Here is a 27,945-nt window from a genome sequence, read left to right as displayed (position 1 = left end):
CCTTTGAAAAATGAATTTTTAAGTTCAGAAATACATTGTGCAGCTGTGCAACCATCCATATACGGGTAGAAAAAAAAATAAGCTGCCTGTGAGTGGATTGTGGCCTGTGGGTGTGTACCATGGACTTGATGACCTTCCTAGAAGTGCAAGCTTTTCTGTTAAGTACTGACTTGTTCACACCAAGGGCTTAATTCATTAAACCGTGATAACTGATATCACTGTCGCGCTAGCGTTTTGCGTGCGTTGTAACGCGCATAACGGTTTCTTGCACGCAATTGCGAAATTTCACGTGCAATCGCAAATTTTCTTTGTACATGTTACTTTGTACATGTACCTTTATTGCACTGGAGATGTAATACAGTGCACTTGGGGCTTGATTCACTAAACCGTGATAACTGATATCACGGTCATGCTAGCATTTTGCGCGCGTTATAACGCGCGTACCAGTTTTTCTGCACAATCGTGAATTTTCAAGTGTAATTGCAAATGTTCGCGCACAATAGTTACACGCGTCATACTGTGCTCAAACCGCAAGTGTGACCGTGATATCAGTTATCACGGTTTAGTGAGTCAAGCCCCAAGTGCACTGTATTACATCTCCAGTGCAATAAAGTACATGTACAAAGTAAAATGAATTGTGTTAATAGTGCTTATTCACACCAAAGCATTGTCACCAAGAACAGTGTGTTACTTTATTGGCTGCTCTGTGTCTGTATATTTTTATGGACTTTCAATAAGGAGCCAATTTTTATATGGTAGAGCCAACCCTTCTTACCAACGGAAGCAAAAGCCTTGCATGCTCGCCAGTAGCTGACCCGACTTGTAGGACTACAGCTGATCTTCTGCTCCAGTTACCGACTCGGCCTGCTCACGTAATGCTGGCCGAAGTTCCCTAATGCTCTAAAACACAAAGTGTCAAACTCAAAAACACAGTGGGTCAAAATTGTAAAACTAGGACCAAGCCTAAGGCCAACCTCAATGTATAGTGACTACCTCCCTACCTTTTACAGTTCCCTGGTGTCTAATGGTACACCTCCCTCCCCTATACTTTTTCCCGGCGTGTAGTGGCCTCCTTCCTCCCCTATACAGTTCCCTGGTGTGTAGTGGCCCTCTTCCGAACCTATACAGTACACTGGTTTCTAATGACCCCCTTACGAACCTATACAGTTCCCTGGTGTCTAGTGACCTCCTCCCTCCCCTATACAGTTCCCTGATGTCTAGTGGCCCCCTTCCAAACCTATACAGCTTCCTGGTGTTTAATCCCCCCCCCCCTCCCTCCCCTATACAGTTTCCTGGTGGTGGTCTTCTCCTTCCCCTATATAGTTCCCTGGTGCCTAGTGGCTCCTCTCCCTCCCCTATACAGTTTCCTGGTGTCTAGTGGCCTCCTCTATCCCCTATACAGTTCCCTGGTGTGTAGTGGCCCTCTTCCGAACCTATACAGTACACTGGTTTCTAATGACCCCCTTACGAACCTATACAGTTCCCTGGTGTCTAGTGACCTCCTCCCTCCCCTATACAGTTCCCTGATGTCTAGTGGCCCCCTTCCAAACCTATACAGCTTCCTGGTGTTTAATGCCCCCCCCCCTCCCTCCCCTATACAGTTTCCTGGTGGTGGTCTTCTCCTTCCCCTATATAGTTCCCTGGTGCCTAGTGGCTCCTCTCCCTCCCCTATACAGTTTCCTGGTGTCTAGTGGCCTCCTCTATCCCCTATACAGTTCCCTGGTATCTTGAGACCCCCTTCCACCCGTATACAGTTCCCTGGTGTCTCACCCCCCCCCCCCTTCTCCAGAGTTCCCTGGTGCCCCCTATAACTTCACTGTGTGGTTTCATAGTTTCAGCACTTAGCCATATTGGCTTAGCATGCTGTTGCTCACAGGTCAAATATGATGCAAATTGGTGAAACAACTTGTGAGCCAAATGTAATGGTACTGCGTGTTTGACATGTATGCTGTATGCTGTAGAAGGAACCTTCAGTTGAGAACTTCATGTGACCTTTGATGTTATTTTCTATTGGGAGGTTGCTATGTACGTTTGTAGAGTTCAGATTGTAACGCATTATAGCACACTTCAAATGAGCACTCAGGTGCGCAGGTAGCACAGCCACATACTAACATGCGTGCTGCACTCTTCCCTCATTCTCTAACTCTGTTGCTGGATTTTGATCCAAATGTCTGGCAGTTACAAATAGTCAAATTACAAACTAGAGCCCAAACTACCGTAAGTGCTGTGTCATCAAGTGCTTACCTGCAGCAACTAGAGAAAGTACAACAACATGGCATGGAATGGATTGTGTTATTTGCTATCACCTCCATATGGAAGTACGTCATGTGATCAATGCCACAACAAAACAAAGCTATTCCGTGACATATTATGCAGCCTTTAATCACTCAGTGAATATCTTACTACGGTCCGCAGATGCAAAATAGAATCTAAAAAAATGTGATCTTCCATTAGATGTAACCAAGTCAGTTCTTCCCACTGATTTCTCATCCATTAGATGCCAAAAATAGTGCTCATGTGTCCCAGATTAACTTCAGTTTTGCTCAGTTGTGGTTTTGTATAAAATGAGGAGACATCTTGATGCTAATTCACAAAGGATATGCAGTGCTGTATCAATACATGTGGTTTCTTGTCTTCAGCTAAATATTTGCGGAGGATGCTTGAATACAGATAGTCAGCCTCAGTCATATGCTGAGGGGGACTGAAATATGCCTAGTTTCAGTTCTGTACATAGGTCCCATCTCATGACTTCTCTGCAGTAACATCATGTAATCAGTGTGACAAGAAAAGTGGTTATTTAGAGCACCATTGAGGACTGCGACAGGCTTCATGGGGGATGGGGGCACACAACCGAAACTTTGCTATGGGGCCTCATGATTTTAAGCTATGCCCCTGTAAGGTAGGTTGTAAAACTCTGACAGAACTGACAGGCTTCCAGCTCCTCATAAGGGATTGTCAGTGTTTTCTTTATATTTATAATTGGCAGTTGCTCAGTCCAACTGTCAAGATAGTTTGTATATGAGAAGTGAGGCTAGCATCTTAGAAAACACCGCTCAACCTCTACTACCTCAACCAGAGGTGCTGGAACCAAACTGAAGTAGAAAGTGTTCCAAATGAAGGCTACACACTTCAAGTGCAAACGCTATAAAAGGAGGTATTTACACTTTTATCCCAGGCCTAAATTGTGTGCCCTCCTGTCACTGTAATCGTTTTGATACTTTACGTGATTCTGATAGATTTGTGAGGTCCTTAAAAAAACACTTCCTTGCACATACACCCTTTGACTCTCACTCCTTTACTCCACGGGTGCCAACCCTTTTTCCCTACATCCCCCCATTTGATGACTCACACACAATGGCCATCTTGCAGCAAGCATCCAGAGGGTATGAGAGAGGTAGATCTGGAACAAGTAGGAATACTTACTCCCCTCAATCGAGATAATTACCGCGTGTACTGCAGACCATCCCATCCCCCGTTGAGACCTTTCAGGAGAAGGTGGAGATGGAACTGAAGTCCCTTGCCGAACAGGCAAGACAAGGTTCCAATTGCGAAAAACAGAGAATATTTCCAATGTAGTGATGCATTTTAGTCAGGTGCATGCTGGTGACCTGAGCAGCTTTGTTTAACAGAGAGTAGAAAGGATAATATGTCTTGTAAGATACCGTAGAAAGGATAATATGTCGGGAAGATACCTTTTTTTTAGCATATAAAAAGCACATTTTCTCCCCCAAAAATTGAGAGAAAAAGCCCCTATGTCTTATGTGCAGAATACAGGGAGTCCCCAACTTACAATCGCTGGTCAATACAAACCGCCGACCTGCCGCGACATTGGGCACTTCCTGTATTGTCCCCTTTTATCCTGCAATCCCCTCCTGTGTCTCCTGCTCCCCCCGTGGCTCGCAATCCCCCAGTGTTTCCTGCTCTGCCTTGTATACCTAGGAGAAGCAGCAGCTTGTCTCACCTAATCAACGGCTCCAGCAGGGAACACAGACCTCTCCTCTCCTGCGCAGCTCCCCCTAGTGACGGCTTCTGCTGATCACAAAGCAGCAGAAGCCGTCACTAGGGCAAGCCACGCAGGAGAAGAGAGGTCTGTGTTCCCCGCTGGAGCCATTGATTAGGTGAAACAAGCTGCTGCTTCTCCTAGGTATGCAGGGCAAAAGGTAGATGAAAAAGAAAAGTGATCCTATAGTGCATTCAACTTTCTTTAATCAAGAACGCAATACAAGTTGCACTTACATAAGTTATTGGATAAAAACATGTGTATGAGGCCGCTCACGTCTTATTCTCCTTTCCTAGGTCTGGCCAGGACTAGAGTTGGGCCGAACCTCCGATTTTAGGTTCGCGAACCGGGTTCGCGAACTTCCGCGGAAGGTTCGGTTCGCGTTAAAGTTTGTGAACCGCAATAGACTTAAATGGGGATGCGAACTTTGAAAAAAAATGTATGCTGGCCACAAAAGTGATGGAAAAGATGTTTCAAGGGGTCTAACACCTGGAGGGGGGCATGGCGGAGTGGGATACACGCCAAAAGTCCCCGGGAAAAATCTGGATTTGACGCAAAGCAGCGTTTTAAGGGCAGAAATCATATTGAATGCTAAATGACAGGCCTAAAGTGCTTTAAAACATCTTGCATGTGTATACATCAATCAGGTAGTGTAATTAAGGTACTGCTTCACACTGACACACCAAACTGTTCACTGAACAGAACAGGTATGCAGTGGCGGGTTCACTGAACAGAACAGGTATACAGTGGCGGGTTCACTGAACAGAACAGGTATGCAGTGGCGGGTTCACTGAACAGAACAGGTATACAGTGGCGGGTTCACTGAACAGAACAGGTATACAGTGGCGGGTTCACTGAACAGAAGAGGTATGCAGTGGTGGGTTCACAGAACAGGTATGCAGTGGTGGGTTCACTGAACAGGTATGCAGTGGTGGGTTCACAGAACAGGTATGCAGTGGTGGGTTCACTGAACAGGTATGCAGTGGTGGGTTCACAGTACAGGTATGCAGTGGCGGGTTCACAGAACAGGTATGCAGTGGTGGGTTCACAGTACAGGTATGCAGTGGTGGGTTCACAGAACAGGTATGCAGTGGTGGGTTCACTGAACAGGTATGCAGTGGTGGGTTCACAGTACAGGTATGCAGTGGTGGGTTCACAGAACAGGTATGCAGTGGTGGGTTCACTGAACAGGTATGCAGTGGTGGGTTCACAGTACAGGTATGCAGTGGTGGGTTCACAGAACAGGTATGCAGCCAGGGACAATCTAAGCCTAACTAATCTTTCCCTATGAGAGAGTGTGCAGCAGCTCGCCCTACTCTCACTAATGCAGGCACACGAGTGACCGTAATGGTCGCCGCTGCCTGCCTTTTAGTAGGGGGGGGAGTGGCTCCGGGGGCTAGTGTAGCCTAATTGGCTACACTGGGCCTGCTGACTGTGATGTAGAGGGTCAAAGTTGACCCTCATGGTGCATTATGGGGCGAACCGAACTTCCGCAAAAGTTCGCCTGCGGGACGCGAACGCGAACCACGGAAGTTCGCATGGAACCGTTCGCAGGCGAACCGTTCGGCCCAACTCTAGCCAGGACCTGGGACCACTGTTGGAAAGCTCCGCTGTAACAGTCTGGAGTTGCAGGAGTTGTGTGTGTGTGTGTGGGGGGGGGGGGGGTCCTCACCACAGGAGCAAGGGCACCAAAGCAGCAGGCTAAACTGGTGCAGGGAGATCAGGCAAGCGCTTGACCGCGGTACTCTGCTGCTAGCTGCCTGTGCAGTGGCCGCCCTGCTCTCTGTGCATGTTTGAATTGTGGCGGCCAGCAACAGACTTGGGCAGCATTGCAAAAGTAGTAGTAGTGGAGGAAGTGGAATAGCAGCTACCAGTCACTCACATCTCCGCTCGTCTCCAACGTAAAAGCTTCTTGTTTCCCTCTGACTCCCTTGTAACATGTCGGTGGGTCAAATGTGAGAGACGCTGATTGGAGGGACAGATGCACAGTTGCAGCTGATTGAAACAGAGGGGAAGAGGAAGCTTCTGTGCTGGAGATGTGAGTGACACTGATATCTACTGCGATGTGGAGGCGAGCTAGCTACCTATACTGAAAGGGGGAGTGGAATAAGGAGGGATTAAGGGATTCATCTGGCTATTTATACTGAAGGGGGGGAAGGGTCATCTGGCTACCTATACTGGAGGGACTGGGATTGGGGTCATCTCACTTCCTACACTGAAGGTGGCGGCTGGTGACAGTGGCCTTGGGCAGTAAAGAGTACAAATCTGGCCCTGGGTGCCGTACGTCACTAACGGTTTCGGCTTTTTTCACACTTTCCTCAGGTGACGTATCGGCATGTGGGCACCGGCTAAGTAGTCATAGTAATTGGCTACTTAGCATATCGGGGCTGGCTATACGCCGCTAAAGGATTAAAAGATAAAAAGTGCAATGAGTGGCTGCAGCTGTGGAGGCGACGTGGGCGGCTGCATATAGCACTAAAGGAATTCAAATGCACACACACACATATATATATACATGCGTACACATATGTTAAGTGTGAATCCTATATAATAATTTGCCTGTGTCTCTGCATCCCATGTCCCCGTGTCAGTGCTTTTGCGCTACTGCGCACGTCCTGCACTGACAGCCGTTGGGACAGGACAAGGACAGCCAGGGGGGCGGGCGTGTGTGGACGCACTGCCATGCGGCGGTGACAGACCTAGAGCCCGTTTTTAAACGGACTTAGGTCAACTAGTATAGAATATAATTTTCCAAGCGTGTTTTTCCAAAATAGTAGCTAAACCTCACAGTCTGAGGCCTCTTGTACACTATGGTGGTGTTTCTCAAACCTGTCCTCGTGACTCCCCAACAGTGCATGTTTTGCAGGCAACCTCACTTATGCACATGTGGGGTAATTAGTGTCTCAGCTACATGTAATCTAGCAAGCTAAAACACTAATTACCCCACCTGTGCATTGGAGAGGTTGCCTGCAAAACATGCACCGTTGGGGAGTCACAAGGACTGGTTTGTGAAACACTGCACTATGGTGTTGTGTCACTCTGCGCTGCTGCTCCTATGTCACAGTGGCCATTATTCTCTATAAGTCTGGCCACACCACCCCCGGTGCGATGCAATGAGGTGGAAGTGCTTCCAACGACACAGAGCGTTGCAGAGCGGTACTGCACAGCACACATTTGCATTGGAGTCTAGATTGTTGCGATGGTGGTGTGTCGTGCGCATGCGCTAGTTGGACACAAAACAGTGACGTACTTCCTGTCCAGCAGGGAACATGTCACTGTTTGGGGGGCAGAGCTAAGCATATTACACTAGTCTGCTGCAGGGTATTGTGCAAGGGGAAATGATGCCGTGTGATTGTCCTGCCTCCGACTCTCATGCTGCACAGCACCGTGAAATTAGCCTGAGAGTCTTGGCAATTGCTGCCTGGCCTGTACATAAATACAGTGTTAGTGAGTGCGGACAAGTGAGGGTACGGGGAGTACATGCCCTATTCCTAAAAATATCAATGCTCACTCATTTTCACTTTACTGCACATAGTGCTATCATGTTAAGAGACTCAGGGAAAGGAAGTGCAGGAATCCACCCCGATTAGGACGTAGTCCACTATAAAATCCTGACAAAGCTTTACATTTTTCCCACTTTAAAAACGGAAGACTGGAAGTTGGAAATTTGCCTGCTGCCACGGTACACTGCCATGTAACATTGGCATTGTTTTTGTATTGTCTTGGATGAGCCAGCTAGTACTTAGCGGATGTCTTTGTTAACAGATACATTTTTTCCACGAGTTGTACAACTGTAACAAGGCCCAGACAAGCCATTATTGTCTTAGTGGTTTGTAGATGGCTTAATGCCAGCAGAGAGGAACAGAGAGCCTGGATGGCCACCCCAGCCTCTGAATAAAGCCATCATTAAAGAAAGAACAGCAGAGCAGCTGTGCCTTGTAAACAAGGGCTAGATGTCCAAACTGTCTGCTTCTCCTTCAGAGATGGAGACAGAATAAAGGCTGCCTACATGATTTATGTGTCTTTGAGATGACAGTGGCTGAGTTATCCCCAGCACGCTATAGCTGGAGGCTGCCACTGCTGGCATCTACACACCACCCACCTTTCCAAGTACTGCAGGGCAAGTTCTGCAGCAGAGGGCTTGGCTGGATCTTCTTCTTTCTTCTCCGTGACGCCTCTCTCCCTCTGCAGCCTCTTCTCCTCTTTCTTACGCTCTTTTTTCAGCTTTCTTTCGAGAACCCTTCGCTCCTCTGGATTAAGGTCTTCTAGATCCAGATTGTCTTCAGCTTTGTCCTGCAATAAAATAATACAGATTGATCACTATGTTGACCACGAGGTTCAAAGCAGGCTACTCAAAGGTGGCATTTTACAGTTTTATTGTATTGTACGAACAGACAAAGCACAGTTAGCTTCCTTACCCCTTGCAGGAAGACAATGGGAGAGCAGACAAACAGTTCATGAGTAAAGCTGAATACCCACCACAAAGACCACGGAAGATGGATCGTGGGATATGCGGCACAGAAAGTTGCAACGAAAAATCTTTCCCCACTTGCGTACCGTGGAAACAAACAATGGCGCAAACACAACATTGAGCGCAGTAATTAGCAGGGGGGGGGGGGGTCAATGGAAATAAGAATAACCGTCCACGATTGGTTCCATTATGATGGTCATTCAAAGTGATTGATTATCGCATGTAAAAAAATAAATAAACGTTAACTAAGAGGGCGTGGCCCACTCTTACCAGTTTATACATTCAGGAAACAGGAATGGAGATTTACACTTCTCCTTAAAGTGTACCTGTGACGATAGGGTAAAAGCATTTTTTACTTACCTGGAGATCAGTTTCGTCGCGGTCTGCCCCACAAAGTCCCCGACTTGGATGAGTCACAGCCCACTGTACATCTGCAGCCCTGGACACGTGCACCACCTAATCGTGCATTCTGCACATGTGCAGTTCGTAAGACCTAACTGCGTTTGCACAGAATGGAGAAAGCACACTGCCTGGAACACCGCATACACTGTGGCCTGCAGCCCAGCTGGATCATGGCCTTCGCATAAGGGCAACGGAGGGGGATGGACACCGAGGGAGAAGCTGGGCAACAGGGAGCTGGATGAAGCCCAGGTAAGTACCGGTAAATATCCTTTCCTCCAAATCAGCTCAGGTTTACTTTACAGAGACTATAAAGTCTAAAATACACATGGTGTGCATGGCGTTCTTTTAAAAAGTTAGGATGACTTATACATTGTTTTCGGTATAACTCACCCTTGGAGAACCCGTGCGGCGATTAATGGTGGATAGCCCCACTCCCTTGCAGCCAAAGTTTCAACTGTATGCCCATTTTATGTTCGAGGAGAAATTTCATTGCAATAAAAAGAAAGGTCTTCAAACCTAAACTGAAAAGGTTTGCCATAATGGCAACAAAACATCTAGAGCACAGGTGTCAAACTCAAGGCCCGTGGGCCTAATGTGACCTCTCCTTGCCATTTTTGTGGACCTCAAGAGCATCCAATGACCATCATGGTAAGCAGCAAAAGAAATACAGCAAACTGCCCTACCATCCAAAGGAGCACACCGGTGACATTGTATCAAACAGGAATGCAGCAATAACCCACGGGACACCGTCCATAGAAATTGTTATGAAGCCCCCTTCTTGGAAACAAACCCTCGGTAAGTGGTAAATCATACACACATACCAACACACCTTCTTCCCGACAACATCTCCCCTCATAGTAGAGTAGCATTATGGGGCAGTGTGATGTATACCTGTTTCAGCGATGCATCGTGTCTCTTCTGTTCTTACTGGCCGCCGCATGCAAGCAGTGCATACCTCCAGCTTCACATAACATGCATACACTGCTTCACTGCACCACTCTACAGAAGGGGAGGAGCGGGACCCCCCACACAGTCACTATATTTACGCCACTTAGTTTGAGACTGTTAAATAAATGTTAAATCTTAATAAACAGTTTGGCCCGTGACTTAGACTATGCTTTAGATTCTGGTTCCTTACATGATTAAGTTTGACCACCCTGATCTAGAACACTAAAAGGTAAAGATATTTTTGTTTACAAAAATGAGAGCCTTTAAAGGCATACATCAGTTTATGCTGTACACACAATTGTCACCTGCCACAGGGATCAGGACATAATCTCATGGGCGACAGTTTGTGGCTGAGGCTGCACAGACACACTGCTAGCCTGTCACTATGGAGGGTGGAGGAGGGACGTTGTGTGGCCCACAGCAAAGGGGGTGGGGAGAGGGGAGGACAATAGCATTGGGCTGCATTCAGGCGAGATGATCCAGCATTCTGGATCTCTCACTGACATATCAGGGCTGGCATGCACACACTAGATTCTTACCCAAGGCTGTCTTTAGTGGCACCCTTGGCAGAGTTTAATCTAAAGTGTGTACGAATCTTAAAGGACCACTATTGCAAAACATACTACAATTCAAAATACATACATATATAAAGTATGTTTCTCCCAGAGGAAAAGGCAGTATAAATACTTTTTCCTGTGTTGCTGTAACATACAATAGGCAGTAAAAGCTCGCAGATTTCTGAGATTTTGGACTAGGCTATCTCCTCATGGGAGATACTCAGTATTACCTTTATTTTTTTTTTACAAAGGCACTTCCTGGAAAGGATCCACAGAAAAGTGCTGGCCAGTTACCCTACTTGTTTGAACACTATTTTGGCAGTTGGACTGAGCAACGACCATTTATAATGTGCTTTTGTAAATAAATACCTAAGAATCCCCTATTAGATCGACTAGTCCAAAACCTATCAAATTTTAACTACCTACTGTGAGTGACAGCAACATAGGGAAAAATAATGTATAGTGCATTTTACTCACTCTGGGAGAAATCTACATGTCATATGTATGTATTTTAAAGGGAATCTGAAGTGAAAATAAACATGAGATAATGAATTGTATGCGTAGCACAGCTAAGAAATAGATTAGTAGCAAAGATATGAGTCTCATATTGTTTCCAGTATAGGAAGAGTTAATGAACTTGAGCTATCTATGCACAAGAGCTTCTCTGAGCTCTTCGACTCAACTTGGATGAAGACAGTGCGGTTTTCTGAACCACTTTTACATCAAAGAAACAACAAAAGACAACTTCAGATAAGGTTTTACTGCGGGGAGGTTCAAAGGGTCATTATCTCCGCCCAGTTTAATAGTTTAACTACTTAAGGACCTTAGTAGTTGATATATACGCCCTGTTTTGATGGCTATCTGGCTGCCAGGGCGTAGATTTTAACTAACCTCCGCTGCGCGCATCTGCCGTTTTCGTTGCTCCCGCCGATCTTGCCGTTGAATTCCCGCTGTCTATTGTCGCAGCTCACACGCTCTGCCTGTCTCTATGACAGCAGAGCCCTGTGAGCCGGTCAGGTGCCGATTTCATTGGCTCCTGGCCCTGTCTTTCAATGTAAGCAACTCCTATTAGCTTACATTGAAAAACAGGGCCAGGAGCCAATGAAAGCGGCTCCTGACCGGCTAACAGGAACTCTGCCGTCATAGAGAGTGGGTGGCCCAGGTTCCCGACGTGCGGGGGTGACAGCAGTTGCAGCGGGTATGTGTTGTGATCGTCGGGATTCTGCTGTTTCTGTACCAGCGGCCTCTGGTCCTTAAGGGGGCAGACACCGCTGGTGCTTAAGTGGTTAAAATACAGAGTGTAGTTTGTAAACTGCAAATATTAGAAAATGATGCAATTTTATAAGAAAAAAAAAAAGCTACGTAACTGAAAATAAAAATCGGAGACTCTTTTCTTTGCTACTAATGTTCCAAATAATTATCCATACTACACATACAATTCATTATATCATACTTTTTTCTGCTTCAAAGTGTCAATTTAAATTGTATAATTTATTGCCAAAATTCCTTTAATGCTAAAAACGGAATGCAGCTGGATCTTACAAGGTTCCAGTATACTGCTGGGTGTTGCATAAGCTGTTATATGGAGACTATAGTGCGCTCAGAGAGTGAGTGGAGTGCAGAATCAGGGAACACTCGGTCTGAATTATTTTGGGCTCAAGGATTTTGACAATGGAAGAAACAATTGCAATACAAGAATGGTGGGAGGAGCTCAAGTATGCAAAACTCTCTCAGTCAACCTAGTCCTGCATTATTCATACATACCGATAGTAATATAAATAGTAATAATAATAGCTAAGGCTAAGCCTGTCATTCACCCCAATACGCCGCCTACAGAATAACCTGTCTCAATTATAAGTAATTGTATACTTTAATGTTAACTATATAGTTCAAGTTCTTCATATGTAAATAGACTCCTAAACAAATTACCTCCACCCACTGGCTGTGGGTCACCTGGGGTGGTGTGAGTTTTTAACACAGTATTAAGTGTGGCAGCTCCACTTAATAATAATTGAGAGACAGAGGTGTGGGTGTATTTAACTTCATCATATAACCTTTTCTTAAGGTGTGATTCATCAACATGTCACCTTTGGGACTACAGGAAATCCATTCTGTTATTTGGAATAATAAATTATTACGCACAACTTTCCTAATTTAGCTGTCATGTGGGCGTATATTCAAAAGTGGTGGGTGGATGTCATAATGATGGTGACAAGGGCTCAATAGGAATAAAACAATGAGTAAAAGGAGCGTTTATTCCAGAGATGAGATTTCTGACATCTCATTCTTTTCACACTATACAAACAAGTCTGGGGCCCGGCTTATCTGGCATGCCTCCTCGAAAGGCACAGAGCACCTGGGCTCAGCCTAATCCACATATTCATTTTCTGCATCTGCTTGCTGCTTTTCTTAAAGTGGACCTGAACTCTTGCATGGGATAGAAGGAAAACAGAGAGAAATCACCCTGTATGAGTTTAGCCTGTCTAATTCCCCCTCATCTGTGACTAATCACCACCGTAATTTGATCTCTCAGCTGTGTCAGCTCAGGAATCTCCGCTGCCACGCCAGACCTGCTAATTTGTAAACAATAGGTCTGCTTCCATGAAAGCAGGAAGTAGACATGCTGTAGCTTTAGTGCAGGATTTGTATCAGCAGTAACAAAGAAATGTTTTTCTTTAAGGCCTCTTTCACAGTGGGTCGTTGCGTTTGATGCGACATTAAAGTCGCACAACGTGCCCCTAATGCAGCGCATGTAGGTTATGAAATTGGACGTTATTTTGCACTGCGTTATGTGTCTCTTGGTGCGCCGTTTTCGTCGCATACTGATGGAAGGAAAACAGCGCATGAGTTACATTTTAAATTAAAAAAAACAATTACTGAGCATGTGCAACACACATAACGCAGCAAATTTATTGCTAAACGCACAGCATGCAGCACTTTCTAAATATTGCTACACGCTACACACAACGCAGCGTGTGCACTGTGAATGTCGCACAGACTTTGTATTGCTGTGCGTTAGTCTGCGTTATAATTTTTTATAGCTCGCGACTTTAACGTCCCACTGTGAAAGAGGCCTAAAGGTAATCTGAAGCCTTTTTTTAAAAATAAAACGGATACTTACCTAAGGAGAGGGGAGGGTCTGGGTCCTTTAGAGCCTTCTCGTTCTCCTCCCTGTGTCCGTGTTCCCCCCCAGGCCCCCCCATTAGCAGTCCACTACCAAATTGGTTGTGGAGTTCTCTTCCGGGTTGGGGAGCCCTTCGTCAGTCTTCAGAAGCACTCGGGCTCCGTACTGCGCACACACGAGCACTGCGCACACACGTACTGCGCACACACGAGCACCCTTAACCCGAGCAAAGAGCCACTACTGTGCCTGTGCTGGATAGCAGTAGATAAGTATTTACCTCGCTGCTCTTCGGGGGTTTCAACGCTAGATTGCCGGGATGGAGGAGAATGGGGGAAGCCCCATTAGGATCCAGAGCCTTTCCCCATCCCAAGGTAAGTATCCCACAGAGGGTTTTGTTTTATTACAAGTTTTCTTTTCAAAACATTTTATTAAGTGAATGCTGATTGCATATACAATGAGTATAGTTGCATTTTGATCATGTCACTAATATTTTTAACAATAAAGCATAACAGAACATTTCCATAGAGTAAAAGTAATACAATGCGGTAGTCATTAGAAAAAGAAAGAAAAATAAACAAAAAGGCATAACCTCTTAGAAACATTAACCTGTGCCATACTACAGTACATATCTGTGTTTGTTATGTAGTAGAGAAATGATTTATGCTGTTTGTATATATATATATATATATATATATATATATATATATATATATATATATATATATATATATATATATATATATATATATATATATATATATATATATATATGTATATATATATATATATATATATATGTATATATATATATATATATATATATATATATATATATATATATAGTCACTCATAAGGAGCGAGTGATTATAGGAGATAGCTTACAAATGAATTGTCATCTTTTTAGGATAATTTACCTGTAGATGTATATGGGTAATATTTAGAATAAGTTTCTATCCCATTTCTCCCATTTTTGGTTGATGGAGTCTATTTTATTATGTAAGTTGGCGTAGTTACGTTCATAATCATAATTTATGTTAATTATTTGGGTGACCTCGTATATTGAAGGTATCGCGGGGTCTCTCCATTTTCTGGAAATTGCTATTTTTGTTGCAAGAGTAATATTGGCTATCAGATGTCTATGGTTGGGGGGAAATTGGTTTAAGTTTAAGTTAAAAAGAGCTAATCCTGGTTTCATGGGAATTTTATATCCGGAGAGTGAGCTAATCAAAAATAAGTCAAAAATCTGCCTCCAAGTTTTCCTAATGTAGGGACAACCCCACCATATATGTAGTAATAAACCTGTTTGATGGCAGTTTCTTCAGGCCCTTTTACTCTTGCAGGTAAATCCTGCGTTGCACTACCCTATTTTACCACAGGGGGCCGCAAAAGCTATGAAAGTCTATGGAGACTTTCACATGTATTGCAGTCCATTGTGTTGCGCAGGAAGTATCTGAGCTGATGCAAGGCCAGCAGCGTGTTATCGCAAGCACTGCAGTGCTTGGGGTAATGGAAGTCTATGGGCAATGCAGTAAGTGTAAGCGCCGGAGCTTGGTGCGCGGACCGACGGGAATCCCAGTGATGTACCGGTACTTCCTGCCTAGCATTGCATCACACTGCAAGAAAACGGTCTAAACCTTTCTATCACAATAATAAAATCAGCACACTTACATTGCTTTTTACTGTGTGGGGTACTGATGGGAGTAATAACATCACAAGGCAGAAGGGACACCTCAGGTCTCTTCCCCTCCCAAAATTACATATTTTCCCTTAAAGGAACTACAGTGGGTGTAGTTATTTTATTTTTCTCCACTAAAAAGCTGTTTTCTTGATTCTGAGCAGCAGCAGCCTTGCCTTGTGCAGCCATTCTTCCCTTTTGTCTTCCACAAAGTAGATTACACTGGTAGTGCTGAGATGAACTCTGACACAGGAACAAGTTGTATTCATATTTCATGGCCTTTAAATAGGCATTTAAAAAAAATTAGGAAAAAAAATGGCTGAAGGCCAAGCAACTTTTCTGCTCAACTATCATCCAAACTTGGTCTTTTGGACGATAGTTGGGCATGTGTACGCATGACAAACGACTAGGCGAGTGACTGATAATAGGCAGTTTGCCCGATCCAACTGACGGATCAACTCACGCAACTGTTGGGCTGATATAATGGAGTTGGCCATGTGTGTAGAAGTTGTTTGCATATCGTGCAGTCAGTCATTCTGCTTCCGTGTGCAGTATGCAGAGGAGTTGGTCGTTCAGTTGGTTGGTCTGCAGAAAATACAAGTCTTGCAATCGCTTGGCCGTGCGGTCGGTCATGTTGACGGGTTGGCTGTGCTCTTTGTTGGATTTGTGTAGGAGCCTTTACTGCTGTACTGATTTCACAGCTTTCTCAGGAACTCCCCTTTACTGCAGCTATTATGTAAACAAGCAATTTACCGTCAGTAATTGCCTGGGAATTCTTTCTTTTCAGCTTTGACATCTTCAAGGAATGACTCTACACAGGTTTAGTGCTCAATTCATAGCTTATGGTTAATAACTATAGGAAGGTACCCTTATTATCTTAGGACATAACTGTGAAATGTTAGTTCTCAGGGGTGGCTGGCTGAGCGTTCTCATTGCTTGCATTGTCTCTTACGATTCCACAGCACGGACTTCTGTGCCACCCAGAGAGACTGCCAGGCTCATTAATGATACAGCACAGCACAGCACTAAACCTGTCATAGATCACAAGATCACATGAAAAGGAAAGCAGAAAACTTTTTAAACTGACAAAAGGCTGATTCAGAAGCAGAGGAGAAATACTGTCAGTAGTGATGAGTAGGCAGGACAATTAGACCAACACTGAGGAGAAAACAGGAAAGACAATACGATGAAATATCTGGAGATTCCGATTATTGCAAAGGCCTGTTTGGGACACGTTTACCCTAAAGAAGCACTTGATGGAGAGTTGTGTGAGGGGAGGTGGGGGAAGTAAATTTATTGTAATGATCTACACTTACCTGGACCTACATCCATCCAGTGGCTGGATAGTGTACTGGTTAAGGGCTCTGCCTCTGACACCTGAGTTCAAATTTCAGCTCTTCCTGTTCCTGCCAGCACCTATTCCGTAAGGAGACATAGGGCAAGACTCCCTAACATTGCTACTGCCTATAGAGCGCGTCTTAGTGGCTGCAGTTCTGGCGCTTTGATTCCGCCAGAAGAAAAGCACTATATAAATGTTATCTTGTCCTCTCTTAACTGGTGCCTATAAAGATGGTAGAGTTGGTGATACAGTCCTTTAGGAGGCTTTCACACTGGGGTGGTACAGTGCGATAATTTTCCTGCAGCCCATTGAAAGTCTATGGGGCCGTTCATGCGAACATGGTGCGGCGCCGCGATGCAACGGAAGTGCCGTTTTCACCACGACAAAAAGACAAATCTATGTTACCGTGCGGTTCTGCGGCGACCAGTGGAGGACTGAAAGTCATGTAAGTCTGGTGACGTGTGTGAAAACCCACCACAAGTTTTACGAGTCGAGCATGTACAGAAGCTTATCTTTAGCAATATGCTTCAGTGCACGTGATCGCTTCAGCCACAGGAAATGAGCATCACTTCCTGCTTGGCCGGCTGCCAGATGGGGATTACCGTCGTAGTCACACACATGCCTGGTGCCATACGGGGGTGATGACAGAGGAGGCCAGGAGTCTCGGGCAGCAGGACAGGTGAGATTTTACACTGCAAAGGCACTGGGGAGGGGGGAAGATGACATGGGGGTGGCATGGCAGGGGTCAGTCTCAGTCATTGCAATATCTAACACGGTTTCTGCCGTGCACCTGATCACGTCTGACCAGCATGCTTCATCAATACATTACACTGATTTCAGCCTGAAATTGATCGAATTCCTGTTGAAGCATCTAGCTTTTTAGAGATATATTTTAACTGTAGGTGAAATTTTACTTGTATCTAGTCTCAGGTGATCAGAATCAGGAGGACAGGTTAAGTTATGTTCAAAGGTTTACTTATCCTTTACAGACTTGTTAAAGAGAACCTATTGCCAAAAAAAGTTTGAATAGCAATACATGTTTGTAGTCTATGCACTGTGCACAGTTAGATAAACACATAAAGTTTACATCTAGCACATCGCAGTGGATAGAACAGAATGACTTTTATATTTGCTGTAGCTCCGCCATCTTGCTTCTCCTGCTGAAGCCGAGGACAGTACACCCTCAGCTTTGTGCCTCCCCCTCCAGCAGTAAGTTTTTGTTTTAATCTTTACCCCACATCTATATATATTAATAAGAGGGGTTATTTTATGAGAAGTCCTCTTTTAGCATTAGAGTCTCTTTAACATTGGCATTTGAAATTAGTAGTTATAGTGAACATATTTGACACTCGCCGATTGCCAAATGCTGAAGGGCCGAAAGAAAGAACTGATCTAAATTACAAAGAGTCATCAACGTCACTAAGAGGATATTCGGCAACCCCCATCACTTGACCACTTCCATTCCTCCAGTCTCTGATCCAGGGTCATCAGGATAGCGAAAGCCCCTCACAGTCTGGCATCCAATACCTAAATCTACTTCCATCGAGCCACCGCTACAGTTTCATCTTCAGCAGGACCTCCTTCTTCCCCAAAGCTGTCCAGCTTCTTATTTCAGCTTCCAATGATCCAAACCCAGTAGCCCTCACATGTGTTTATGTTTGTTTATGAATGTATGTATTTGTGTATCTACAGTATGTATAGCCACCCTTGAGTGTTGCACTTTATTTTATCACTGTCTAAAACTATTCAATGTAGGAATCCATTTTAACTTAGCAAACAAATTTGATTCTGATCAGTTTGGCTCATTTGTGTGATTTCAATTAGATGTGTATTAGACTCAGCTCTCTTCAGCACCTCCTCCCTACCCTTATTTGTGGGAACACCACTGTCATTAGATTTGCGGATTGAACCAGTGCCAATATGAACAAACCCTATGGAATTAAGTCACAGAGGAGAGACACAAAAACATATTGAAGAATAAAAAGATGATGGACTTGGACTCAATGGACTTGTCTGTGGCATGCATCAGCAATGTGCTCTTCAGGTGAACTCAAAGTAAGAGTGATATGTAGGCTACCATATGTATTCCCTTTTAAGCAATACCAGTTACCTGGCTGTCCTGCTGATCCTCTGCCTCTAATTCTTTCAGCCATAGACCCTGAACAAGCATGCAGCAGATTAGGTGTTAATTACATTATTGTCATAACTGGCAAGATTAGCTGCATGCTTGTTTCAGCCACTACTGCAGCCAAACAGATGAACAGGGCTACCAGGCAACTGGTATTTTTTGAAAGGAAATAAATATGGCAGCCTCCATATCCCTCTCACCTCGGATTCACTTTAATTCCCGGCCATGAGAAGTGATTGGACCATCGCTATAAAGCCATATACTTACTGCAGTGAACTTATTTTAGCACAGCAACATGCCGGGTTCTCAGTTCCAAATTACACAGTCTGAAACATATACAACCCTAAAATGTTTTTCTATGTACCACACACTTGTATATACATTGGCAGACCTCAGTAATTCTATATCACAGATTAAGGCAGTAGGAGCCAGCTGTTACAGTTTAAAACTGAAAAAAAACACCCCCAAACCTGTGTTTTTATTTGTTGAAGTCTTGACTGCAATGATTAATGAGTAGATGTCTAATTAAAGTTCAGCGCTGGGTGTGTAATACGAGGGGAAAAAGAAAAACTCTGCTCATATTTCACTAAAGCAAAGCAAGAGTTGAAGAAAAATAATGCAATATAAGCAAGCCAGTCTTTTGAAGTAAGAACAACCATGTTTCTTGTAGAAATAATGTAAACAGCACTGCCTGAGTGTAGAGGAGGCTGTAGATAAATTGCTTTGGCGTGACTTATAGGTAAACATCACACTCAGACAATAACAATTACATCCTGAAGACAGGAATTAAATGGCAGATACCTTTCAGAGATGAGGCAACAGGCAACACAGCCGTTCTCATCATCCCCCAATCTTTATGGCTCAGTGCAGGGGGCCTGATTATTGGGTTCCCCATACTAGAATTGATGGTACCAGGTATCAGTAAATAAGGTTAGCAGTATGGGCCTATTTCCACTGGGTGCCGGGTCCATTTACAGCTTAGACATGGCACCCGTGCCAATGCAAAGCCACAGACGAAATCGCTGAGCTGTGCCACCTATAGGGACTTTCCTCTGTGCTGTAGGAAATTGCAGCAAACCATTCAAAATTGCACCGTGATGCAATTCTGACGGCAACCCATAGCAGGAATAGACAGTTTCCCAAACCGACTCGCCTGCGGAAAACGCTGCAGATTCGGCACAGATCCGCAGCCAGTGGAGACGGTCCATAAGTGGGCCACACACCATACAATTGCATAATCTTATCACATCCATTAAAGAGAAACCGTGACCAAGAATTGAACATCCCAATCAGCAGCTGATACCCCCTTTCCCATGAGAATTTTTTGCCTTTTCACAAACGGATCATCAGGGGGCTCTGCATGGCTAATATTGTGGTGAAACCCCTCCTACAGTGTGATGTCAGGACCGTGGTCCTGTCAGTTTCCTGTCTGTGAACCTCATTGCATTGTGGGAAATAGCTGTTAGCAGCATCTCCTTTCACTGACATCACCTGCCAGCAGTAAAAATGTCACCATGTGCTTAATGTCAGAATTTAAATCAGGAAGAGGTACGATTTTACAATGGGCAAACACTGACTAAATCATTTACACATAATTATTGTAAAAATTAAGCACTTTTTATTAAATTATTTTCACTGGAGTTCCTCTGTAATGTAGTAGAAGAACCAAAGGACTAAGATTATTTAGGTATGTGTGTGTATATGTGTATAATATACAGTATACATACGGAAGTGGTTAGATTGAGCAAGATGTATGGTCAGTTTTGGGCCTTTTAGTAACTGTTAGGATCCGGGTAGTATTACTACAGGGTAACGAGCTCATCTTCACAATGTTCACTTCCCTTATAACATTCTAGAATTAAAGAGGAACTGTAGTGAAAATAACGTAATTCATAAAATTGCGTATTTTTTTTTACAATATTAATTATTTATTTACTCAGAGTTTGCCCGATGTAAAATCTTTCCTCACACCAATTTATATTCTGAAATGTATCACAGGTGGTGACATCTTTAGTCCTGCCAGGTGATGCATAGAGCTCTCAGTAAACAAACATTCTACAAAGGGATATACTGTATGTTTGGCAGTTGGAAACAGATGTTACTTCCCACAATGCAACAAGGCTCACAGAAAGGAACGGTCAGGACCCTGGTCCTGACATCACACTGTGGGAGGGGTTTCGCCACAATATCAGTCATACAGACCCCCGATGATCTATTTGAAAAAAGGTAAATATTTTTCATGGGGAAGGGGGTATTGACTACCGATTGGGAGGACGTTCAATCTGAGGTTCCTTTTTAAGTTTCCTAGTAATTTAAATAATGGCAGCTACAATACTTTTAAAGCTGAGAGCTCATGCTGTGACTGTAGGTTGATGTCTTCTGCCACCTTCCTCCCCCTCAATTTTGAAATCTGGATGCATCTTCACAAGTGAGTAATGCAGCTACCTTGGCCTCCCTGCAGTCGGACCCCCCCCCCCCTCACCTGGATCCCCCGGTCTGAGCTCCACCTCCAGCTATGAGCACAGTGTACAATCAGGCAGGGGGCGGGGAATTGATGACTCACCTCCTTCCACGTTCCGGCGTGCGCTCTACCTCTCGTCACTTCCTGCAATGCTGCACACTGTACTGTACAGTGGACGGCATTGCACAAAGTGATGAGCGGTGGAACGCAGCGCTGGAACGTCAAGGAGGTGATTCTTCGCTTTCCGCCCGCTGCCTGATAGTTGTACCCCACTAATAGCTGGAGGGGGAGCGCAGACCGGGAGGTCCAACCCCCCTCCCCACCACTGTGCCCACTGCCCCCCTTCCTGCCTGCTACCCCCTCCAGGTTACCTATAATGAGAGCAATTATACTAACTAGGGGGGAGGGGGCGGCATCTTCACAAGTTTGCCTCAGGTGGCAAAAAGTCTAGAACCGGCCCTGCTGACATCACACTGTGGGAGGGGTTTCACCACATTACCAACAATACAGAGCCCCCTGGTGATCAGTTTGAGATATGGTAAAGAATTCTTGTGGAAAAGGCGAGGCGGTTGGGAGAAAATTCAATCCTTGATTACGGTTCCTCTTTAAATTCAAATATAAAGGTTTTCTGGCCAGTGTGCAAAAAAAGTGTGCACAAGCCAATCAACCCAAGGTCAAATAATGATTCTTGCTGAACTATGCACTTAGACAAGGAGGTCCCAATGAGAGAAGCCTTCAAAACCACGGTCATAGCTGTATTTTCCCTTGATGGGTGTCTGACCTTCCACGCTCCGTAAAATGATTCTGACGAAAATCCAGGCATTATCTGAATAGCAATAAACTCATTACCAGGAAAGGACTTAAACCTACACGTGCATATGTACCTTGGGATGTATAAGAACCGTGTTCATGACCTCATATATATTTGCTGTCTTAAAACAAAGCCATAAGTGTGAAATTTGGCTTTCCAGCCAGCATTATAATGAGCAGCAACGGCCAATCCAAGACCCCGACGGGCTGGATCTGACAAGACGAGGAACCCAGATCTACATCCAGACAAGCCAAGCTCCATCACTCAGAGCTAGTTACTCACCAAGAGTAAGGGCAGGACAATGCATTTGTTATTTTGGAAGCTGTCCCAGATTTTGCTGGAAACATTCCCTGGGTTTGAAAAAAAAATGTTATTACTCTTATTACAAAATGTGGGATGGATATTTTATTAGCCATTCAATTTATTGGGAAGGGATAATATGGGCTATATTCAAGCCACAATGGTGAAAAGGAATGATGGTTAGGCAGAAACACAGTGTACTGTGCTTGACCTTAGACTGACTTGGCTTATTGGCAGTGAGTTTTCTAGGGCTGCTAAGAACCAGTGACACATTTCAACACCGAGCAAACGCATGACGTGCTGTTGTTTTTCCAGAGTGCAGTTTTCTTTATTTTATTCTTTTTTTCCTCATCAGAAACTGACAAGTTTACAAGGACTTGGGCTTTTACAGCTAAGTGTAGTGTTTTAAGGAAAGCTCCATTTGCCTTGCAACAGATCCAAAAGTCAAATAAAGAAAACAGACCAGAACAGAGGGCAGGCACTATACTACAAATGTTAAAAGTGCATTAAAAACACTGCCCGTAAATGTGCCTGGGAATACGCTTACCGCAAAGATGGTATAACCTTGAGAGACTTTGTGTTGATGTGTGCCGGGTTGTTACGGTCTCTACTCACTCCAGTGGGCCCGCTTATTAAGAAAAATGCAATGTAAACTAAAGCGCTGTGTAATATATTGGTGCTTTATAAATACAATATATAAGCATAGTAATAAAGCAGAAGTGGAGCAGGTGTCCACAGCAACAAATCATAAACCTTCTTTCATTTAGCAATTATGCAGGTGAAACCTGATTGGTTGGTCCTAGCAACCACTCCATATTTGCTCCAACTTTTCTTGTACTGCTCTTTATAAACCTACCCCAAAAAGCCTAATATGCATTATTGTTCACTTTTTTTGTATTTTAATATTTTGCCTCTCCATGCAGTCTTTGGACATTGGTATTAGAATTTAGCACCAGAAAAAGGGAGGTATGTAGGGTGAAGACCGCTAGGTAGTGTGCACTGCAGAGCGTACAGAAGGAATTGTGCTGTAGTATGTGGCAGGCTGAGAGCATGTTCACTCAGAAAACGTTGCATTTTTTAACATGCTTTTGGCAGCACCGATTTTCATCGATTTCGATAATTACTGAATTGGATAGCTGAGCAGCCGCCAAATCTATAAATGTATGGCCACCTTAATTAAGTTTATCAACCTACAATTAGTATTTGGCATTGTTGGGAGATAAATATATATGTATTTATTTTATTTATTTTACACTGTTAACATTTTTTTTTATTCTTGGGGGGGGGGGGGGGGGGGGGTGTAAGTTGAGTCCTGAGTTAAACATGGTGAAATGTGGATAAATGATGTACTTTCTGACAACTCTAGATTTGGACATATAATATAAACAATGTTTTTTGGTTGTTTACAATGTGCTTTTATAGTCTTTTAAATTACTTTACATAATTCCGTAATATTTAACAACAAACATATGTAAAAAAAAAAACTGTAATGTATATTTTGTAAATGAAGACAGCTTTGTATCTCTGAAACATTGCAACTCGAGTGTAAGTAGGGGACTGCCTGAATAACGTAAGCCAATATAGATGAGCTAGAATAGCTAGAATATGTATATACATATACAGTACATATTCGGTCTAGCTTTCTTATGTCTTTTGCTACATTTATAATTAAAAGTTTTACATCTGCATGTCTTTTCTTTTTCCAGTGGTCTGCATTGGCAAGCTGTACCAAACTGGATGCTATACACAGTGTGAGTCCCATTTGTCATTCCATACATAATCTAATAAATTGGCATATTATCTGGTGAAGTTTGCAAAACCTTAGTAGCTAATTACTTGTTGGAATGATATCTTAAGGGTGTATATGGTTCACATTGGAAGTATTTTTTAGGTATGTTTATTGCCCAGAGTTATATTGTTATTTATTGTCTATAGTCATCTTTATTATTATATTTTGCATTTAATAGGTTATTGAATTATTTTTACTCCATAATGTATTCCATTGAGCTGTCTTTCTTGTACCTGCGACTATTTATTACCTGTAGTTAACCGCCTTGACTTGAGGCCGGTATGTTAATTCCTGGTAACAGGTAACTTAACACAGAAGCAGAGGCCTATATATGAGTAACTGTAATAGACACAGAGGGAGAGCTGACTATTGGAGAGATTGTCCAACTAAACCTCTAATATTAATGTATAAACTCTCATATTACATGGAGGTAGTAAAATTGATCAGTGATTGGCAAATCACAATCGAAGGTGTGTACCCGGCTTAAGTATAGAAAATATTGTGTTTTGCTATAAGATTGCTATGTAGAACACACAATGGCCTGGTTATCGGTAACCAAGAAAGTGGAGTTTGCTTTTGTACTGTTAACGTGAACCAGAGATGATAAATGAAAAAAGATTTTATACATATCTGGGGCTTCCTCCAGCCCCATCTGCCTGGATCGCTCTCACGCCGCCGTCCTCCGCTGCCCCCGCAGCTACGAGAACCGGGTCCCCGCACTTCCGTAAGTCGGAGCCAGTCTAGCGTAAGAGAAGTGCGCTGTTTGCATGCTTCTCTTCTCGTACTTCTACTTCTCTCTTCTCCTGCGTAGGCTGGCTCCGATGACATCAGTGACAAGAGCTGGTTCTCGTAGTTGTGGCCAGCGGAGGATGGCGGCGTGGGAGCGATCCAGGCAGATGGGGCTGCAGGAAGCCCCAGGTATGTATGCATCTTTTTTATTTATCATCTCTGGTTTTCTTAAAACTACATAAACAAAAGTAAATTTTTAATGCTCTAAACAATAATATGTGATCATTTCATGTGACAGTTTGCAGGAGCCCCCTTATGTGGGCCTTTTCCCCTTTAGTAGGGATGCACATTAGGATTTTGCAGAATTTAAATTTCCGAATTTCTGACCAAAACTAGGAAATCGGATATCGGATCTCTGCAGAAATACTGCATTACCGCAATTCGGTGATTTTAGCCCAATCACAGAACTCGAAAGCATTGGACCAATCAGAGAATGCAGAGACAACTCAGAAATATTTGGCCAATCAGAGAATACAAAGAATAACCCCCCCCCCCCCCCCCCCCCCCCAAAAAAAAAAAAACCCTCGGAAATCAGAATTACCACAGCTCTGTAATTTTCGCCCAATCACGGAACTCGGAAACATTAAACCAATCAGAGAATGCAGAGTTAACTCGGAAGGGTTTGGCCAATCAGACAGTGCAAAAAATTACCCTTAAAAAAAAACCCTACTCGGAAATACGAACTCGGAAACCAATCGGAAATCCACGGAATCGGTAATCAGCATTGACGGAAATCAGAGTTTCCGAGGAATCGGAAATCGGCAATTCCAACAATCCCTACTCTTCAGCAATCAGCATCATTGTGTTTCCTTCATTGGATAAGAATCCATTCATAGAATTAATCACTAACTCCCTCCCCATCTGACCGCTGCCTGGTGTAGGTATGGATGCAAGGGATGACATTAACAGCAGGAGGCAAGACCAGCAGAGGAAAATGTGCAGCAAAGAACGCTGGGCTTCCAAACCAGAAAGCCCAAGCAAATAATGGGTGTTACTAGGGTTCAGCAGAGCCTCATAACTGGCAGAAACCTGCACTGCTGAGGCATACAGCTATAGTATACAGCTTTCTCCCCATTGTTGTCATGTGATCCTCTAGAGCCTAGGTTCTCAACGTGTGGTACGCGTACCCCAGGGGGTACTTCTGATGGTTCCAGGGGGTACTCGGGCTTGATATACTTAACCAAGAATAACAAATTTAGAGTTTCAGAAAATTATAAATCTTATTTAAACACCAAATTAGTATTTTAGCTACCGTAATTAAAATAAATAGTAAATGCTTGGAAATTGTTTAAAATCAATTATCATGTGCTATGATTAAATATATATTTGTTAAGGGGTACTTGTGATAATGTTTACTATGCTAGGGGTACGTAGTGTGTACAGGGTTTTAAAAGGGGTACGTAACAATAAAATGTTGAGAAACACTGCTCTAGAGAACTACCTCACTCATTTTCTCATCATACGCTCTGTTTCTACTGCCTGTATTTGCAGGAGCTTTCAGATACATCTTTCACATGCAGTGCAATACATTCCACAGAGAGCATTAACAATAGGACCTGCACTACTGTATCCATTTACATGGTAACAGCTCAAACTCAAGCTATGGGATTTACAGAGGTTTGCAAACTAATCACTGGACAGGAAACAAAATGCTAAATAGACCTATAACTATGGAGGTAAGATGTACACCATCTGGAAAATGTGACAGTGAGATTCCAATGTAATATTAATAGGAGATGATCCCCAGCCCACACCCACTCTGAAACAAGTAACCTCTATAAATAGCCTATCATGCAATGGTAAATTACACGCACATGGAAATAAATAGGATAAGGCTAGAATGCATTACACAACATGACACAACAATCTGCCAGGCAGGGTGGTGATATTATCGCAAGAAGTCATTAATCTGTTCTGCCAGGCAAGCTGCTAATAACAGCCTGGCTATGAGAAGCACGCTTCCTCTGTAATTAGCTGTCAGAGCAGAGCCTGAACATCTCCAGCCTATACTGGATCAGGAGATTGGGGGAAGGCAAAGAAGTTAGGTGGCACAGCTGCATAAAGTACAACTCCATGCCAATGGCAAAACGGTTATCGCAAGTCCTCTCTGTCCTAAAAGATAAGCAACAGCATAATAAGCTGTAGAGAAAAACCTGTCTTTGTTACAGCTAATACAAATCCTGCAATAATTCTGCAGTGTGTCTACTTCCTGCATTCATGGAAGCAGACATAGGGTTAACATCTTTTGCTTTCAAACGAGCTTATCTGCCATGGCAGTCAGGTGACATACGGGAGAGATCAAATTACAACTTGCGATTAGACACAGATGAGGGGGATCTCTAAATACATACAGGGTGCATTTCTCTGTTTTTCTTCTGTCCTATGCAAGAGTTCAGGTCCACTTTAAAAAAATCCTGCAATAAAAAAAAATACCCCTCTGGGGGATACTTACCTCGGAAGGGGGAAGTCTCTGGATCCTAACAAGGCATCCCCCGTCCTCCGGTGTCCCTCCGTTAAGTGCGCGGGTAAATATTTACCTCTCTGCGATCCAGCGCAGGCGTAGTAGCGGCTTTTCCTTCAAGTAAGGCGGAAATAGCCGAACCCGATCGATCCGCTCTACTGCGCAGGCGTGAGACCTTTTGCACCTGCGCAGTAGAGCAGATACGATCGGGCTCAGCTATTTCTGCCTTGCCCCAAGGAAGAGCTGCTACTGCGCCTGCGATGGATTCCCGAGAGGTAAACAAATCATCCCTTGTTGTGGGAGGATTGCGAGAAGCTTCGGGGGACCCAGCGCTGGATTACCTGCAGCTACAGGGATGGGGAAGCCTCATTGGGACCCTGAGGCTTCCCCCTCCCGAGGTGAGTACCCCCCAGGGGAGTTTTCTTTTATACAGGTTCCCTTTAAGGAGAGCTCTGGGCAAAGCTTTAAAAGGTTTGTGATAAACTGTTAAACGTGTATGCCTTTTTATCCATTTTTTTTCTTATGGCTCATATATTAAAGGACAAATGAACTGAGAGGTATTATGGAGGCTGCCATATTTATTTCCTTTTAAGCAATACCAGTTGCTTGGCTGTCCTGCTGATCCTCTGCCTCTAATGCTTTAAGCCATAGCCCCTGAGCAAGCATGCAGCAGATCAGATGTTACTGAGA

General features: G+C 43.9%; 1 protein-coding gene across 3 annotated transcripts in view; it reads right to left on the bottom strand.

Moving 5' to 3' along the window:
- The window catches only part of C7H7orf50 (chromosome 7 C7orf50 homolog), a 553,489-nt gene that overhangs the window by 84,488 nt on the left and 441,056 nt on the right, over positions 1-27,945 (bottom strand). For all 3 annotated transcript variants that reach the window (XM_068244522.1, XM_068244519.1, XM_068244520.1), the window contains exon 5: positions 8,103-8,293. In XM_068244522.1, the coding sequence (XP_068100623.1) occupies positions 8,103-8,293 (191 nt within the window). The remainder of the gene's footprint in view (positions 1-8,102; positions 8,294-27,945) is intronic.

Source organism: Hyperolius riggenbachi, chromosome 7 (assembly GCF_040937935.1).
Source record: "Hyperolius riggenbachi isolate aHypRig1 chromosome 7, aHypRig1.pri, whole genome shotgun sequence".
Taxonomy (NCBI): domain Eukaryota; kingdom Metazoa; phylum Chordata; class Amphibia; order Anura; family Hyperoliidae; genus Hyperolius; species Hyperolius riggenbachi.
The sequence above is the reverse complement of the archived record's forward strand: the minus strand, read 5'-3'. Positions and strand labels throughout refer to the sequence as shown.